Source organism: Anser brachyrhynchus (genome assembly GCF_964034855.1).
Source record: "Anser brachyrhynchus genome assembly, chromosome: 6".
Classification (NCBI taxonomy): domain Eukaryota; kingdom Metazoa; phylum Chordata; class Aves; order Anseriformes; family Anatidae; genus Anser; species Anser brachyrhynchus.
The window spans coordinates 22,988,703-23,007,617 of NC_137700.1; the positions used below are offsets into that span (position 1 = coordinate 22,988,703).

General features: G+C 41.7%; 1 protein-coding gene across 4 annotated transcripts in view; it reads right to left on the reverse strand.

The window, feature by feature from the left end:
- PRKG1 (protein kinase cGMP-dependent 1) overlaps positions 1–18,915 on the reverse strand; it is a 466,811-nt gene that overhangs the window by 401,333 nt on the left and 46,563 nt on the right. For all 4 annotated transcript variants that reach the window (XM_080598462.1, XM_080598463.1, XM_080598461.1 and 1 more), the window contains one exon: positions 8,296–8,462. In XM_080598462.1, coding sequence (XP_080454588.1) covers positions 8,296–8,462 — 167 coding nt within the window. The remainder of the gene's footprint in view (positions 1–8,295; positions 8,463–18,915) is intronic.

Genomic DNA, 18,915 nt, shown 5'->3' on the forward strand with positions numbered 1-18,915 from the left:
AACCAGTAAATAACCACAGTTTTTACTTCAGGGGGTGGAGGGGAAGGAAAAAAAACTGATCAAAGTTTATCCTGAATTGTAGTAACTCCAAATGGAAGCAGTTGGAACAATGCTCAATTTCTGAAAGCAATAGTTTGAGAAATCCTGGAAAATTAACAAACAGGTTTCTGTTCCACCTCCACACTGACAGACACTTTTATAATTCACAGGAACCTATGAAGACACGTGAAGCCCCCTGTGAAGTGCTGAACCAGATTTAGCTGGAGTTGCAGACTGCTGCAGCAAACATGCAGGCACTTCTCTATTTGATGTATACCTTATGGAGACTTCTCGAGTGCTCCACGTTTTCACACCGCATCCACGAAAAGCATGCAAAGTCACATGGCAACCTTCTCATTGTTCTTAAGCTGCCAGTTCCTAAATACTCTTCTGGGGTATTAACACCACTGAAGAGATGACAGCAAAATGCTCCGAGTACTCCCAAGCAGATCAGGACACAGCTGATACTAGCACGCACATCGAGCTGTCTTTTGGGACCACACGCCCCAGACAGGGGCACGACAGTATTGTGATGGCAAGTGATACAAGTACTGTTACTGGAGAGTGCCAAAAACAGCAAAATCGTTCTGTTGAGCAGGGCTCAACGTAACATTACCAAGTTTTTTGCAAGTACTCAGGCAGGCCACAAAACAGTCTCAAAAGCATCAAATGACTGCTAGAAAAAAACCTCACCATCAAAAGAGGTGGGATAAGCTCCATGGAAATCCTCAAGTGAAATACCCACCAAAAGGTGAGTATGTAATGAAAGCAAAGCAACCAGAAGCATTTTAGGATCTCACTCTTCACTCCTATGTCCTACAGACTCTTCTCCAGGACTCTGAGTTAGAGGGGATGCAGCACCAGATGTGAACACACATAATGAATGACAGCAAATTTGAGGAACACAGTTGGCAACCTCCCTTGCTCCTTGGTCCCATATGTAAATTCCTATTGTTGGGAGCTCTATGAATAATTTTTTAGCATATCTACATTACCCAAGGGATGGTCTTCAAGTCTTACAGACATGCTGGCACCATGAAAGGCCAGTTTCCAACTGGAAGCTACTGAGATGTCTTACAGAGCTAGAATGACACATGGTATTTCTGCCTCCAACAAGTCCTAACGAAGCTTGCTCTGCAATAGGGTAACCTCAAGAGCAAAGGCATCAGTCCTAGAGAACCTCTTAAGCTCAGTAAGCCTTACAAAAAGGTCCTGCCCTGATATCTAGTGGTCTCAGCGCTGGACATGGGGATGTAGAGAGGAATGAGTAATGACGGAAAGAAAATTTCCCAGAGGAGACAGCCACAAAACCACTTACTTCCATGGAAAAACAAAGACATGAATGGGAAACCCATGAAGGCTGCAGGACTCCAGTAAGAAACAGTATCTCAGACTGCAGGAAAAACATGCCCAACTCCAGCATGATGAAAAAAAGAAAAAAAAAAAGCAGAAGATGAGTGAAGAAGAAACTAATGCCACAGTACATTTTTACAAAACCAGTGGGAAGTATGGTGAAAGGTAGCTTCTTCATAGGCTACTGATTTGTTGGCATGCTGTGCAGAAAATCCCACTTTGCCACAAATGTCTAATTGACTCCTTCCTACGCAGAGCCCCTTATGGACACTGAATAAATGCTCTCCAGTCTCAAGAGCCACGTAACATCTGTGCTTTGAGATGCTATTTTTTGATGTTTGCTTGGGAAGGCAGATCCAACCCTCTCAAAAAGAGGTTTAGAGACTCAGGTAGAGCAAAAAACACTCACACTGAAAGGCAGCGTAAGTTTTTAAAGTAGAACTGCCTCGATCGTGTTAGGAAAAACCCCAATTAGAGTGGATGCACCCATTATCACCTTCCCAAGCATCTTCAGGAGATGCTGAAAGGTGGCAACATAGATTGGAATACCCAGCTACGTTACCAGGAGTACATCTGGAAAAAGCACTGAAAACTGTCTGGGTCCTCCAACAAAAAAGCTGCAACTTCGTGGTTCCATGAATGATATGAAGGGCCACCAACCCTGAGAAAGTCTAGTGAGGACACTGTTTGGGCGCACACGGCAGCCAGGCAGGTCCCCACCTGCGTGGACTCAGCTCGGCCTCTCTGTGCATCACTGCGGTGCGCAGCACCGGTGCGAGATGCCCCAGCAGACACAGAGCTCTGCCCATGCAGATCTCTGCCAAAAAAAAAATTGGGAGCAAAGGCATTTAATCCACTTAAATCCAGCATGGGCCTCTGTTCTCCATCTCTCTCTGGTTTAGAAGGAACAGCCCTACCAAATGCTTTCTGAGAAGAGAAGGAATTGACTCAGAAGACCCTAGGGCTAGAAGAGCAATTATGTCCTATTAAATCAGATTCTTATTGAGACTAGTCCAAAAGAGACAACAGAGGGGTCAGAGAGAGGTGATACAAAGACAGACTGAATGCAGTATTTGTGCACGATCGCATTTAGTAGCCAAGAGTCTGCAGTGATCACTCTCCCATTAAAAACAAACAAAAAAAAACGTAACTGCATAATTGCCAAAAGCAAATAGGAGAGAAGGGTGACGTACTCCATCCAGCACTCTTTCAGAAATGAGACCAAGGATAAACACGCTGACCAACAGATTAATGGTAAGCCTTATGGTACCACAAAACTTGGGCAAAAGCCGTGATAACCCGCAGGCAGCAGCAAGTTGATGTTTTGAGGAAGACAGATAGTATCTACATGCCTTCTCTGGTTTTTGATTCAGCAACAAAAATCCCAACAGACTGAGGAGTTGCTTTGAGATCCCAAGAATCTCATCTGAGACCAGACAGCTCTGCTGCCTCTGATGGCAGATCTAGGGCCTCTTGCATTTCTCTCTGTAGTTCAAATGGCTGCAGAGACTGTATTTATCTTCCTCTGTGTTCCCTGAGCTTGACTTGCTTGCAAATCCTGCACTTTCTAGGAACGCGTTCCTTCCCACGATGTCTCCAGCTCCCCAAACCCCACATCCCCATGGGAAAGTACAATTAGATGTTTCATTGCTTTGGAGAAGCTATGAAGAACAAAGCGCGAAACCAAGTCTCCCGAAGGAGAATCTCCTTGACTGAAGATTAAAGTAAAATGAAATTTAGTGGGTTTTCCTCTCAAATGTCGCTCTAAAAGATGGGCTGGGGAAAGCATAGGCTGCTTCCCATCATGGTCTCTCAGGAAACTGCTTCTTCCCTTCTCACCCCCACAGCATCAGGAGCCCAATGGGTGTTGGTAGGGTTGCAACCTCAGTACCAACTTGCAGGACAAGCAGTCAGGGAGGATGTTACAGCCCCCACTGCCGATACAAAACGATAAGCCACAAAATAGTTCATTCAAGTATTTTAAATCCCCTCCACACAACTCACTCTGTTACTTCTTCCACTATTTCATAGGAATAGCAACAAGCATGAAAGAAGGGCTCTGTAAACCTATTAATATAGTTTCTAAAAATATCAGAACAAAAAATTAGAACTGTTTATAGTGGCATGACTGTTATCCACATGAGAGCCTAAAACTTCTACATTGTCACCTGATTCATCTACAGCTCTGCCAATATATTTTCCTTTCATAATGCAGCCATCAAACATGACATCCTGCAGTTGACAGGTTCAGACAGAGAGGGAGCACAAGAGGAAACATTTGGTTTCAGATGTGGGATATCACATTTATCCTCATTAGTGTGAGGTAACACCCACACATAACTCAAGGCTGTCAACACAGTACAGATCTGGATGCATCTCTCAGAAAGAGACCTTTCCAGGTTTTCACATTTTTAAGTGCTTTCAGAAAGTTTTAGAAATGTAATGCCCAAAAAAGGCTTTAAGACAACCAATCCAAACCTGCAAAACGAGAGCCTTTTCCCCTTAAAGAAAACTGGAGGCAATGGCCTAATTCTAGAGACAGAATATGACTGACCAACAGAGATAAAATTGAGGTTTCTTTCAGAGCAAAAAAATAATAATAAGACAAAAGTCTGTTCAACGTCTCATCATATTAGTATGCATGAGCAGCATACTTACTAACAAGAAAGGCAGTATTTTTGGTTAGCTTGTTTTATTCTCAAAATTGCTTTACTTGCAGTCAGAGTGCCAGCAGACTAGTTCAGATGCATAAGCCACAGCATCACTCACCCCTCTCTTCAATACCAGCTTCAAACATCCTGAAGGCATGCTTCTGCTGTAGGTGGTCAGAGCACGCATGCTAATTTTTTTCCATCAGTTTCCGTCCACAATAAATACTTATATCACAATTAATTTTCACCTTCAAAGCACAGTTATAAGAGAAGTTTTTGGTTGTTGCATGAGAAGCAGTGATCCTCGGGCTTTCATGCTCAGGACGCCATGTGGCACTGTGCAGCAGGGTTGTCCTACAGAGTGACCCAGGAGGGCTCTCCAACAAGCACAGCTCTTGCTTGGTAGCTCCTAACAGCTGTACTTCATGAAAGCCCATGAAAAAGTCCACCAGAAAACCAGGTAATCTTCCACTTAAATCCTGCCTGTATTTCAATGACTTTTTTAACAACAACAACAAACAAAAGCCTTTACAAAAAACTTTTCTGAATCAAGAAACATAGAGCCAGCCCAAAAGGCCAGACAGATGGCCAGAAGAGGGAAGTCTACTAGACCTACTTTTACAGACGTGATTGAGAATATTACTAGTCTCATCCTCTCAACATGGTAACTAACTGCACATCTAGCTTAGCCATGCCCAACTAAAGAGCTATTCTATACAAACACCCTTTAAAGCCAGCTCCTGATCAGCGCACATTTAGCCTTGAGGGTGTTTAGATTAAGAGCTCCTCAATCTGGTGGATGTTTCCCTCCTGTTGGGCCTGAAGAACAAAAGGTGATCCAGCTGAAGCACGGTACACACGAGAGCCATGCTCCTACCTCTCACACTGGACAACAGCATGCTGGAGATGGAGAGAACATTTTCCCTTTCAACCTTATGCTGCTTTCCCTCTGATAGTATTCCACCTCAGTAACCTCTGTCAAACTTCACTGTATTGGCCCACTCGTCATTTGTAGGGTCTGATCAGTTCATACCAGTGCTGCTCTGGCTCCTGATCATAAAAAGAAACACCAGGAGGGCAGGACACCAGATGCAAGGTAAAAATAATAGGACAAAGAACACAAGGAGTCAAACCTGTTAGCACAGGTACTGCTGGGCAAATGCATGAATGAAAGTGACTGTGCGTGCAAACCTGGTATCGGGCAGCAGCGAATTACCTTTCTGATAGAACCAAAGAGAACATTGGAAAGCAGAGTCAAGACTTCTCCTGACACTTCGCTGAGGTACAGTGCTACAGCCATTTCCACCCGAAAAATATAGCAAGTCTGGACTTATTTTCAGAAATCGTAATCAAGCCACAGTAAAGAAAGAAGAGTTTGGGTTTTAACACTCATCATTATTCAGCCTTTTAAGATTCCCTGAGCTCAGCAAGTGTCACGGAGGTCAGTTTTCTAACATCCAGGTTAAAGAACCAAAACACTCAAGGATCATAATCATAAAGGTCTCACCAAGACTAGAAGAATCTTCAGGTCTAATAAGCCTTATAAGGATAAGCAGAAACTTAAAATGGAGACTATGGCTGCTTTACAGTGATAAAAGAGAATGCAGAAAGTAACAGTGAAAGTGATGGATGTTTTCAAATCCGTCTTACTTAAATTATGATTTACAATTAGTCTAAGAAAACATCACCAACGTATCTCAGACTTCTGGTAAGAGGCTCTATCTAAATGTTAAATCATAAATTAGAATCTTCCCTGATAGTACTGGTTATCAAATTATCTTCATGAGTAATTTTTATTCATATTCATCACACTTATAAGCCCAAGCAAAGAAGGAAAGAGGAATACATGGAAGAAACATTCGCAGTGTTTATGCAATTTTTGAGAAAATAAAATGTCTCACTAATATTCATAAAGACAGTTTTTTCCTGCAGAACTCTATAAAGAATAAAGTTGTAGTTGGTTGTAGTTTTTTGTTTGTTTAATAATTGAAGAGATAGAGTGATAAGCCAAAATGAGCAAATGAGCCTGCTGTCATAACCATAATCCAGCCCATTTGACAACATCATCTCCCATTTCCATTACTTCATCATCACTCATTGCATTACGTCTAACCAAAGACTATAAACTCTTCATAATTTTGTTTGTAAAGCATTATGCATATTTACATAGCTATCTAAATAATCTTAAATTAAATTACAAGACTGAACAAATACTGGGGGAGAGCCAAGTCATGCCCTCATACACAGAGAGCTGCCTGAAGAGCAAGGGTAAGCTAAAGAGCCCAAATGACACAATGTTGTCTTCCACATACAGTTGTTTTAGAAGACAAGAATCAAGGGACAGAGTTTGAAGCAACAGTTAGAAACATTTCTTAAATTCAGGGAAGTCACAGTAATAGCACACCATCAGATACATCAAATAAAGGTCATCTGAGTACCCAACTATGTTCAACACTCCAAGCCATGGTGGGAAGAGGTCTGCTCACAAAGCCCCAAAAATCCTCTGCAAAGGATGCAAGGACACTCAACTGAAGATGAGTATGCGCTCATTGCAAAGGCGCTCTGTTGTTATAGGGCTTATCCAAGGGACAACGCTGAACATAACATCCAAAAGCAGTCACGCAGCAGAAACACTACAAGCATGCCTCTGACATGATGGCATTTTGGCAAACAAACGTAGAACTGTCTGATAAGAAACTCTGCACTACAAAAACACTTTACTATAGAAAAAAAATAATATTCAGGTATTGTTTTAAAACAGTATGTTCTCATTGGTAGGACAGATCCTGCACCTCATCAAAATAGTTTCTGTTTTTAAATGGAGTAGGACTGAAAAACCTACATCTTTCCACATAATGCTATTGTGGGAACATATTGTTTGCTTTGGAATCTCCCACTAACTACTTCCTAATGCAAAATACCATTTGAGTGTGCAGAATATATAAATATTAAAAGCTAATGAAATTAAAGCTGTGCCCTGAGAAATGATTTAACCTTAAAAGGGCAGAACCTTAAAGCTGTTTTCTGAAACTAGTAAAGAGCATTTGCAACTATAGAACATTAAGACTTTGGCAAGAAACCATGTTTAAAGAATGGCTTACTGCCTTGAAAATATTTCTGTTTAAAAGAACAATTTAAGAAATTTATTTGTGCATGTACAAATATATATAAACACGCAAGTTATACATAATCTGGAGTTTTCTCATATTCACTCAAAAGACACAGCCAAGCAGGAAACCTCTGTTCCCCTTGTGTATTATCTGGTCAAAATGCTTGCAAGTGTGTCAGACGGCTCTGGTAAGCAGCACAAAGAGATTTTGTAAGCATCTATTCATGTGTGTTGTACCAAATCAAACCAACAACTTATTTGTTGTGTTATTTGAATTAAAACAGCAATGTTTGCTTCACAACACTATCAGATGCTAGAACAGGGATGCAACAGTAGATGGGCATGAGGCTCGATCAAGCTTAGTAACTCCTATAGATGAGCATAAACTTCCTATGAAAATATACATAAAATATGCCCAATTCAGCATACAAATTTAGAGAACTTGGAAAGAATAAGACAGAATGCTAATAGCTGACGTTTTGGAAAAGCAGAGTGCTGTCAACACCCATCCAGCTAAAAGATTTTCAGAAACCCGATGGCTCCCAAGAACAACAGAACACCACTGCTGCTCTCATGTTCCACCAGGAAGACAGGACCCTGCCACAACACGTACTGTGACAAATCAGACATGCTAAACTGCAGATGATACACTTATTTTGTGCACAAGGCAGAAAAATACTACTTTCTATTATGAAACACATTGCTTCTGCAGAGATCCCACATGTTTTGACACTATTTAAAAGCTCGTTCTCACAATACCCTATAAGGTAGCAAGCTCTTACCACATTCTACTTGTTTTACCATGATTTCCCATTTTCATAACACCATTATTTCTGTTACGCCCGTAATTTATACAGCAAAGAACTGATACTGCCTCAAAGCCAAAGAACTATGTTTAGTGGAGGCTTATTCCAACAGATCTCAGTGCTGGGTTAAGAGCTTTAACCCTCTTTCTTTATATAGGGAAGAACACAATTCTGGTATGGAATTTTCCAGGCAAAAGTAGTCCACACAATTCTTCAACAGCCATATTTAGACAACGTTTTTAACCTCTTTCTTCAAAATGATTTTTCCCATGAAATACAGCTTTCATCTGCATATGTTGCATAAAAGGAAAAGAACTGTTAGCATTTTAAACCATACCTTCCATGACATACACCAGGGAACCCACATCTCCCTCCTTGATGATGCAGCTGTCTTTGCCATACTCCACGGGATACATACAATCCACAATCTCCTGGATCTGCGACAGTTCCAAATTCTTCATGAAGTCATTGTCAAGGATTGCCTCCTTTATTAGCTCCTTGGACCTGCAGGGAAAAAAAAAGAAAAGGCAAGATTTATCCATTTGTCCACCCACTAAGCTCAATAATAGCACATGAAGTTTAGCACAACCACATCCTGTCCCAATGACCATTTCATTGGAAAAAAAATCCAATTTTTTTTCCTTCAAAATCTGATGAAATCCATTTGCAGAAAAGTTAAAAAGAAAAAAAAAAGTTATCTTGTAACTAGTTTTGTAAATAATTTTAGATAGTTTTGAAATGAAAATAGATCTCATGCAATTGCAAGATCCCCTTTTAGCTTTGAGGTTAGCTACATCTATAACACAAAGAATAACAGAGCTACTTGAAATATCTTCCATATACAAAACTGAAAGGCTATACAAACAAGAAGTTCAAGGATTTATTACGTAGTTTATTATATTTCTATTAAATGACACAAACTGGAGAACACAAGAGTGTGATACTGCAGTGATCCCCTGATCAAATACCAAAGACGATCACATTTAACAGAGGAGGCACCACTGTTACGGGAATAACATCACCAATTCATTTCTTGGAAGACTAACTGGGAAATTTAAAAGTTATATTAGCATGCCCAAAATTATACGTGCAGTTCTGACTTGGCATGCAATGGGGTTAAGAGTCCGAAGTTCTAAACTGTGACGAACTTATAAGGATACAGGTTCTTCTGAAAACACAAATTTCGTCACCTAAATCTCTGTGGGAGACTGTCCATATGGGTACGTAGTAGAACCCACGTTCTCTTCAGTCACAGAAGGGTTTGGGCTGGAAGGGACCTTAACAATCACCAAATCCCAGCCCTGCCACGGGCAGGGACACCTCCCACCAGCCCAGGCTGCTGAAGGGCCACCGTGAGCGTAATGCTATGACAGGAAATGAGCAACAAAACCACTAAAGTGTTTTTCCTGATTTTCCTGAGATTCAGTCTCAACAACTACACTGTTTGCCACGCCATCAGTCACACCCAGGTGGAGCCTCCAAGCCTCCCTTCAGGCTGTAACTACTGCATTATGGCATTTCGTAAAGGCCCCTACAGCAGCTTGTGCAAATGAACAAGTGGGGATGCTAAACCTAGATCCAGACAAAACTAGAGCCCCTCAAAGCACCTACGGGTGGACACCGGCTCCTCAGTGCTTCATTTCTGAACTGTTTGCTAACGTGGACGTAGCCCAGCTGCCTGCAGAGCTTAGGCATTACGATGAGTTTTGTGGTTTTGAACTATGAGTATGATACAAGTCTTTCAAGGACAGCATCCATTAGTGGATCACGGCTTCCTGGAAAAGAACCGGACTGGGCTTTCAGAAGCCCAAACCAGTCAGTAGGCCTTGCAGACATTCTGCCCCTGTCATGGTGCTTTTCAAGTACGCCTCAAGGCTATATAGAGCACAGGTTTAATCCTTCAGCATTTAAGACGCTTTCTATGCGTTTGATAGCTTTGGAGTTATTTCAACAAAAGGTATGACTAGGCATCAAAGGCCACCAGCACTGACCCCCTGCCACACGGGATGTGAAGCAGGCTGGCCTTCACGTACTGTCTGCAGGAAGGCACGGGCTCGGACTGCTGCAGAAACCTGACTCTCTCCAGAAATTTAGTTTAACCTCACATACTGTCACTCTAATTCCTTGTGCAGGCCAATCGAAACCACAAAAAGAACAGCTACGTCTGTGCTGTTTTTGCTTTCAGCAACAAAGAAGCCGGCAATCCATAAGGCTGACTAGATGACAGATACCCGCTTTCCTCGCTCGCTCCTTCTGTGCTACGGCACGGCTACGCTTTCTGTGCTGTGCCTTGACTAAGTACTGCTCTTCTGGTCTTAGCCACCCCCACAGGGCCCCGAAACCCTCATAACAAAGGCACTAATTATTAGCATTACTCAAACAGCATGCTGAAGAAGAAAGCATAATAAAAGCTTTCACATTAGTTTTATCAACCAGCATTACAATTTCAGCCATTTCTTTCGTTCCAAGGCTCAAAATGAGGCTTTCTGCCTGATAAAATAAAGCCAGCCTTTCAAGCGGAGTGTTTGTAAGAATGCCCATGAGAGACCGTAAGGAACTGAGGCATGGTGAGCGTCAGACCGGCCCTGTAGTTTGGGGGCCCGCAGCAAGAAAGCGATGCATTTCTTACAGGAATCGAGCACTCCGAAGGATTTGAAAGGATCTGGGAAACTTGGTCTAAGTGATAGCAAAGGAGCACCGCAGAGGCTAAGAAAATCAACTGCAAGTCCATTCTGGGGAGAAGCAGTGGAACATACACGAGATGAACCAGCTTGGGGATTTTGTGAGCCCAACAATATTCTGATTAAACCCTAGGGGTACATCTGAACCAACAGCTACATGGCTTCAAAAGCCTCTACCCTTCAACAGAGCAATATTGGAGAAATTAAAGTTCAGAGGCCCACCAAGTCATTCAAACGCTCTTAACAACAAAAATACACAGGCATTAGAAGGAAAAGCACACCGGCCACATTAGCAGCAGTTTCATCCCTGCCACATCACGGCATCTTAGAATTCAGTATCTCCATAGAGCAGCCTGCATACATACTCAGTCACACGTGAGTACAACCGAAACACGTATTATTATTTAAGGATGATTAGTTAAAATGAGACTTCCGATACAGACAACCTAGTATGGGAGAAAAACACCTCCTGACGTCCACAAGCAGTGCTTGAAGGAGCAGGCACCTCATGAACCAAACTCCAAGTTTTCCAGCGCATTCACATCAAACCAAACTACGCTTCGTAGTTTGTAAGCCGCAAACCTTTTCATCTGCAAATATTCCATCCGTCCCCAAAAAAAAGCAAAGCTTAGCTTGACGTATTTGAAAATTAGTTGATACTAAAAATACATTGTCATAGCTACAATAAGATTTACTCTATTGTTCCCTGCAAGAGAATATTCGTCAGTCTAATAATTTAAAACATTATTCATGCAATGCAGATTACCATTCCACATACTCACACATGCCAGGCCTTCAGCAACTTACACATTATTTTATTACACAGTTTTCTTTCAATGTAATTCACAGATGAAATTTCAGGTAAATAGATTTTTTTTTTGTTTTTATATGAAATGAAACTAAAAGCATATAAATTAGCTTACAGTTCACAACTGATCCGTAACTAATAATTTTCTGAACCGCATCATTCCTTGATCATAACTGTTAGTATTTGAAGACTGCATCTATCACAGACGTGTTAATACCCAAGACTACCTATTGGTACACAAAAAGATACTAAAAATGGTCAAAAATACACTGCTTCAAGTAAGTGGTTTAAACAAGATGCAGCAGTTTCATTACCCTTCCTTTTGAAGAGCATTTAGTCTGCATTTTCTGATTAAAATTTATAATATAAAGAAGCTGCAAACAAAAAAGTCCACAATATTTATAATGGAATAGACATTTTCCAAGTGACCCTGCTTTAGGAATGGGACATTTTCATGAATATTTACTTGGTGCTGAATTGAATGGCTCCTAATGTAGAGGGTCATTCAGAGCAGACAGTAGTAGCTGTCATCTTTTACGCTCCAGAGGTAGGCATCTGGCACTATGCGATTACTATTTTTATGAAAAAATAATGACCAAAAGCATCAGGGACTAGATGAACAGTTAAAATAAAATAAAATAAAATAAAATAAAATAAAATAAAATAAAAGGGCGCAATCCTCTGGGGCACATCCTTTCCCAAATGAGTTTAAGCCCACCACAGTAACTAATAAGGCAACAGTAGGAACAAGCTAATTGCATCCTAATTGCAGAAGTCATGCAAAAAGCACCTTAAGAAGTTTGCTAAAAACATACATACTATGCACCAAGTGGCCTGCCTGGTTGCGAACACCCCTCAGAAGAAAAGCACATAAAGATGCACAATTCGCATGCTGCCAGCCCCATATACATATGAGGACATATGGGGACTACCCCAGCGACCTCAGTGACACCACCAGCTCCCCCAGCAAGGCAGACTAGCAGCTTGGGAGCAGCAAAATGCCTGCAAAACATGCATCCATGGTTTCTGTCCCAGCGGATGGGCTGGGACTTTATTGCAGTGGCCGTCAGATGCAGAATCCAGCCCAGCGTTTTGCTCAAAACCCTGCTGCTCACCTGTCAGCTACACAAGCTAACATGAAGGCAGAAGATAAAAACTTTGCTTTGTAGCAGATGCAACAAAACAATCTGAAATGTTACACAGCCCTAGGTAAGAAGCAAAGTTAATGCTACAGTAGTTTGCAGCATACACAGCAATATACCAAACCCTGTATTACAGCCCCTTGTTACTCTGTCAGTAATTTACATTTTACGAAGAGCAAAATTAATAGTCATCTCAGTCTCTTAACACACAGCAAAAATACACATTCTCTAGGCTAGATTTGTACTTTCAAGCACGTAAAATAAATATTAGAACAAAAAGTTAAACTTTGTCCCAAAAGGTCTTATTTCAACATTGGAAAAAACCGCTCGCTGAGTTTAGGGAAAGGAAGAATTTAAGGGCAGATGGGAAGGCTACTGCAATATACGCCTAGGGAGGCTTACAGAAATTCAAAGCCTTCTTTGACATGTACTGCATGGGTACAGACAGCATCAGTTTGCAACAGAGTCAGGATGAACCTCAGGCTCAAATGGAGAACAGAGGAGCATCAAGAAAAACAAGAAATCAAGAGTTCAGTTAAACAACACTAACAAAGAAGATTTGGAAGCAGATTTGAATGTTACTGTGTTCATGAGTATAACAGCACAGCTATGTACCAAAACCATTTTAAACCATCAGGCTGATGCAAACAAGAAAAATGAAAAGCAGTGTAGTAGGCAAACAGGCTGGAAGATGTCTCCAAAAGAAAAAAAAAAAAAAAAGAAACTACATTTTGTACTGACTTGCCACTCTAGAAGAAAAAAAAAATTAAGAATCTTTCCTTAGCTGTTCCTCCCTCTGAACGTTAAAGAAAACTTTTTGTTAGGAACTTTTACGCCAATACTTATGTGGGGGTAAAAAGGTAACTGTTTTTGTAGAGCCTCCCCCATCAAGAGTCTGAAAACTACTAAAAATGACCCAAAGCACCATATTTAGGAGAGAAACAACTATAGGCATTTGACCAGAGGCAGCTCACCTGCAGGGCTGAACGTTAAAGCAGTAGCAGTGCAGCTCCCTATGAGATGATGACTTGGTATTTACACTGATAGGGTAAAGCTTGCTCAGCACTACCAGGATCAATAGTATCTTTCTTGTTCTGTTCCTTCATTGCTGTAACAACATGTGCTGAATAAACAGAACAGATGTACATCATTTATGTCTAACCAACAATTAAAATATATTAAGCCTATCTGTAGGTATTTATGCCTAGTCTCTACTTTTAGGAACTTCCCTATCAATACCTTCCCACTGAGTTCAGCTCATTTCAATAGGTATGAAACATGGAAAACACTGACTGCCTCTCAACCAGAATATGACGGGCAACACAAGAGCCCAGGTGATTCCTACAACAATCGTCTGTTTAAAATCCACACCGTGAAATGTTTGAAAGTGTTTACTTCTACAAAATGTGGCTATGGAAAAAAAACACTTCTTTCCAAAAAGAGAAAACACAGCCAAGCATTAGGCCTGCTCCAGCTTTCCAGAAGCTATTCAGTGGGATAAAAATACAGTGCAAAAAGTGTTCAACAAAATTCTTAGGAATTTTTCTCTTCCTTTGCCTGGACATACCTCCATTTCATACAGGGGGATGCATTCTAACTGACACAAAGAAGCAAAGACCACAAACTTCTCACAGATTTGGGAAAGCTCTTTGCTCAAAGCCCACATTCACAGTGCATTTACTTAACCGATTCTAAGCCCTTGTGTATGTAAGAAAAGCACATACGTTCATGCACTGCTCTGGAAGAAGACCTCAATATCCTTCTCTTTAAGCACCAACAGAAGACGACCTCTGACAGAAGGATGTATGGTTAATCCCCAAGGACAGCAACTTCAGAACAGCCAAGTTAAGTCATTTGCATGAGATGTTTTAAAAATTCTTTTCAGAGATGCTCCTTTCAGCACAAAAAAGCCCACACCTTCCAAAAAACAGTAATATACAGACACAAAAGCCCTGCCGTAAAACTGCTGCTGCTTGCTATACAATCATTCAATCCACCAAGCGGCCTGTATATCCTGCACAGCCATGTACTTATCTGGAATCTTTATCGCCTTGCTTCTGGTTATGAATACAGTCGCATGGCCAGTTATACAAATGGAGGTCTAAAAATAACAGCCTAAAATCATAAAGGCTTCAGTGATAACAAAATGACTGTCAACAAAGACAGCAATTAAAATCTCTTCCTTGCACTGTTATTTATTGTAGGTATCTCCTCAGTTCCTGCCGAAGAAAGAGACAGAAAGAAGAACTCAGATTATTATTTGATCCCTCAACCACCAACTTCAACTCTGCCGGAAGGTAGTTTTGAAACAAAAGCGTTTATGTTGTAATAAAAGTTATTTTTGACAAGTCGATTACAGAAAGGTGGAGGCCTCCCTCAGCAACCGCCCTGGGAAATTTTGCATTAAAGGCTGGCAGCACAGTAACAAACACTTGCAGGATAGGGCAGCATACAGTTTTTGCATGACAGCAAGGCACTAGAAACATCAGCTTTCTGGAGTACATAATACTGGATAATGTCTTTAAACAATAAAGCCTGCAAACGAATAAATGGATCCTCTTTTAAGACTCGCACACACTCCATATTAGAAGAGCACTACAGAAAAGACCTTTTGGTAAAAATCTCAGTCTTGCCTGTACTGTAATGCCATTAATAACTAATAACTCTACATTAGCTGTTTGTTTTGGCTATGGATAAAGACCACTTCAAATGTTTCTTAAAGGGAAATTTAAATATAACTCCAGAGAGCTATTTTTGACTAACTGGAAATAGAGTAGGACTCAAGTCCAGGACTGAAGAACATGGAGACGTTTTACTATACTCCTGATTTTTTCATAGCACTTGCCTTTCCCACAACATACAGCCCCCAGCATGGCTTCAAGTCGCAAGAAAAAATTTCTGAGCGGGATCTTAAACATCTTCAGCTGAGACCGCTACTGCACAGTTGGATGGAAAAATATGTTCTTCAGAGGAATACACTAAAAAAAAATTTAACTGACATTTTGATTAAAGAGACTAGCAACAGGGAAAGCAACTGTGCCCTGATCTCAATCTTTTAAAAAAGGAAAATAAACCCCACATTTACAGCGTGCTTGTATTTAAATACGACTTATAGTTGCAGAATAGAGGAGCTCTGTCGAGAACGTGTCGATCAGACAGCTCCAGTTAGGATTTCTAAATATATCAGTAAAACATGCAGATCATTTACACTGTTGCTCATTATATCGTATTTTGGCATTTGATATTTAAGAAGCAAAATAATTTAAGGAAAAGAATGCTAAACTCTCCTTTCACCTACACTGAAAAGTGTTGTTTGGATAAAAATACGGTAGGCAAGTGATATAGTTTGGGTTTTTCTGGGGGGATTTAACTGCAGTACTTTAACATCTCACCCCACATATCTTAATTTACCACCCTTTTCTAGGCTAGTATTTTGCATCCTACAAAAGAACAGCTTTAGATACTGGAAACACTGGCACTCTCAGTAAGGGAAAGTCATCTCTTACCAACCACAATTTGCCTACTTCTGAAACGGCTGACACTTCTCAGGAACTCCCACACGGGCTTCGCTTCGAGAAACCATTACCAGTACCTCCAAATAGGACTGAGTGGCTACTTCGTTAGGTGAAGGAAACGGTGTGAGCTGTGGGCAGCTAACCTGGAAAAACATGGAAACACGTAGCAAGGGCATGGTGAAGAGGAACGGGATGTCTTGCAGATGGTTACACGCCTGGCCAGAAAACAGTGGTCTTTTGAGGGGCGTTATTCTCACACATCCCGCAGTTTTGGTGCTCACATCCAGCGTGACTGTGCCGGAGACTTTTCACACCAACAGAAATAGCAGAGAAAACATATGTAGCCATATGTTGCAACACCAAGGGATGAAGCAACAATCCAAACTCCTCCGGGAGGCTTCAGCTGGCAAGACTGAGCTGTGGAGATCCAGACAACACATCTTGAAGGTCGCGACAGTGTATCTTGAAAAGAACCACCTACTTACTTTAAGGGCAAGAGTTTCTCCATCCGTCAAGCAATTACACAGGTACACTTCCACTCGTGGCAGCTCCAAGCAGTGAGCTCTGGCTGGAGGCAGGTATCAGGAGTCTAGCTAAATGGCAGCTAAAACAGTTCCCCAAAGTTTATTAGCATATTTGGAGGTCTGCATGGCTTCATAGTGATAGATGAACATGTAGACAGAGAACTGCATTTAGATGCCCTGGAGAAGAAAGTCACTGATAGCTGCTACGGAGATGGACTTCACCCTGGTGGAATATGCAGGAAACCTGCCAAGTGGATGATAACCTAATTTAAATAGATGCAGAAATCCAATTAGAGATCCTCTGAGCAGAGACAGCTCATTCTCGTCTCTTGGATTAGAGGCTACAAACATGTTGCAAGCTTTTCTAAATGTGCTGTTGTCCAGGCAAAATGAATGTGCTCTGCAAAAGCACTTTGCTCCTCCTCAGCAGAAGAACAACAGGGAAAGCTATCACGACAGTGTAAACGTATAGCTGCTTCCAATGTAAGTTTAGTACGGGGCTTCACAGGGAATGTGATTTATGGAAAAAAGTGATGGAGATTTAACGCCAGTTACTGATTCACCTAACACTTCTGATGGATGCTACTGCCACTAGGAAAGTTCCTTCAGCCTGTCTGCTTTTCTGCTGCCGGGCGAAGTCCCCAGTTTAAATGCTATAGGTGCTCAAGAGCAGAACACAGACAAGCATTTGGAGTCTCAGTCCTTAAATAAATAACGTTTGGGATTTTAGGGAGAAGCACTTCTTTCTTTAAGGGTCAGCAAAAGGACTGACGTTAGCAGCCATGCTTTGGGATGTAAATATTTGGAAGATGTATGGGATTGTCTGCACAGCACTCTCGCCCCAGCCGAGCGCCAAGGAGCAGGCTGCGGGGACGAACAGGCGAGCGCTGCCGATGCATCTGCTTCCAGAGAGGTCACCTGGGGATACAGCAATCGTGGGAGCCGTGGGAGCACCATCGTGCAGGCTCTGTCTAGCCTCCTAATAAACCCGATTACAGCTGGGCAAGCACCTTTTCGCAGACAGCATGAACTCTACGGAACCCGGTCAACAACTTTGTAACGTTTAAATGGAGAAAGAACAGCAGCAGGAAACTCAAACGGCGTCCATGGAAAACCAGTGAGGCTAGGACTCACGGCAGAGATCCAGAGACATCTCCCCAATTCCCACGTATACTGTATCGAGACAAAGTCAAGGGATACCTGCAACCTATTCTGCCCCATCCAGCCAAGTGTAAACACAAGTCAGAAAAGTTAAAATAACTGCTTTGAAGAGTAACAGTGGGAAATATGACATCGGAAGGATACCGAGTTCAAGCGGAAGGCAAGGAGAAGATTAAGTGATTTTAAAGACTCTAGGAAATAGCCCTTCTTTGATCAAAATAACTGCCCTCCAGGGGCTTTGAATGTTTCCAGGAATTTCAGCCTGAAAGCACACCATCAGGAGAAACATCCTATTTCTTGCAAAGAGGAGGATATTTTTGCAAAAGCAGCATAGTAGTAACCTCACATTTTATGGCATCGCTTGCCTTCAGGGAACACTAACAGGAATGGAGCTGTATGAAAATAAAAGGAGGATGCAGCACCATAAACGCGTACTGCCAAGGTAGAGCCGAGGAACAGCATGCTCACCTGGGAAATCATCCCTCTGAGCAAGTTTTGGAGATTGCCCCTGCAAGCAATTGCAACCTATTGGTGTTCCAGCCTAACAGCAAAGCAAGCCATAATCCCAGCACAAGAAACACTGAGGTATTCCCAAGAGAAAGCTCTGCTCTTTACAAGCAGGGCTATTTCAACCAGAAACAAGAGCACCGCTTGCTTCTTGAGTACAGGCTGCAGCGTGCATTAAGCAGATTGCCATTCTACCTCCTTCAGCAAGCCAAGAGAAAGCAATTCCTTTAATAAGATAGGAAAGCTCAAGATTCATTCTGCTGAGGTGTGAGTGATGGGAGACATACATATTTGCCATCACAGGACGGGCTCTGCAGACAGCAAACAAGGCTCTGTTCTCAAAGGCAGGGTGCATGACACGCAACTGCAGCTCATCACTGTCGCACCAGGGGATGGGGGGAATTCCCTGTCAAGCACTGCAAAAGGACCGAGTGAACACAAGATGGGATGATGGCGATACAAGCGCAACGGAAGAGACAACAGACACTGATTTGGTGGTAGGTAAATCCACGAATGCATACAGCAACAAGGATTTGAAAGTGCAATCGTGTTAGAGAAAATACCAAGGGTTTACCTGAATACCACTGAGAGGAAAATAAGAGTTTCAAAAGCTTTAAGA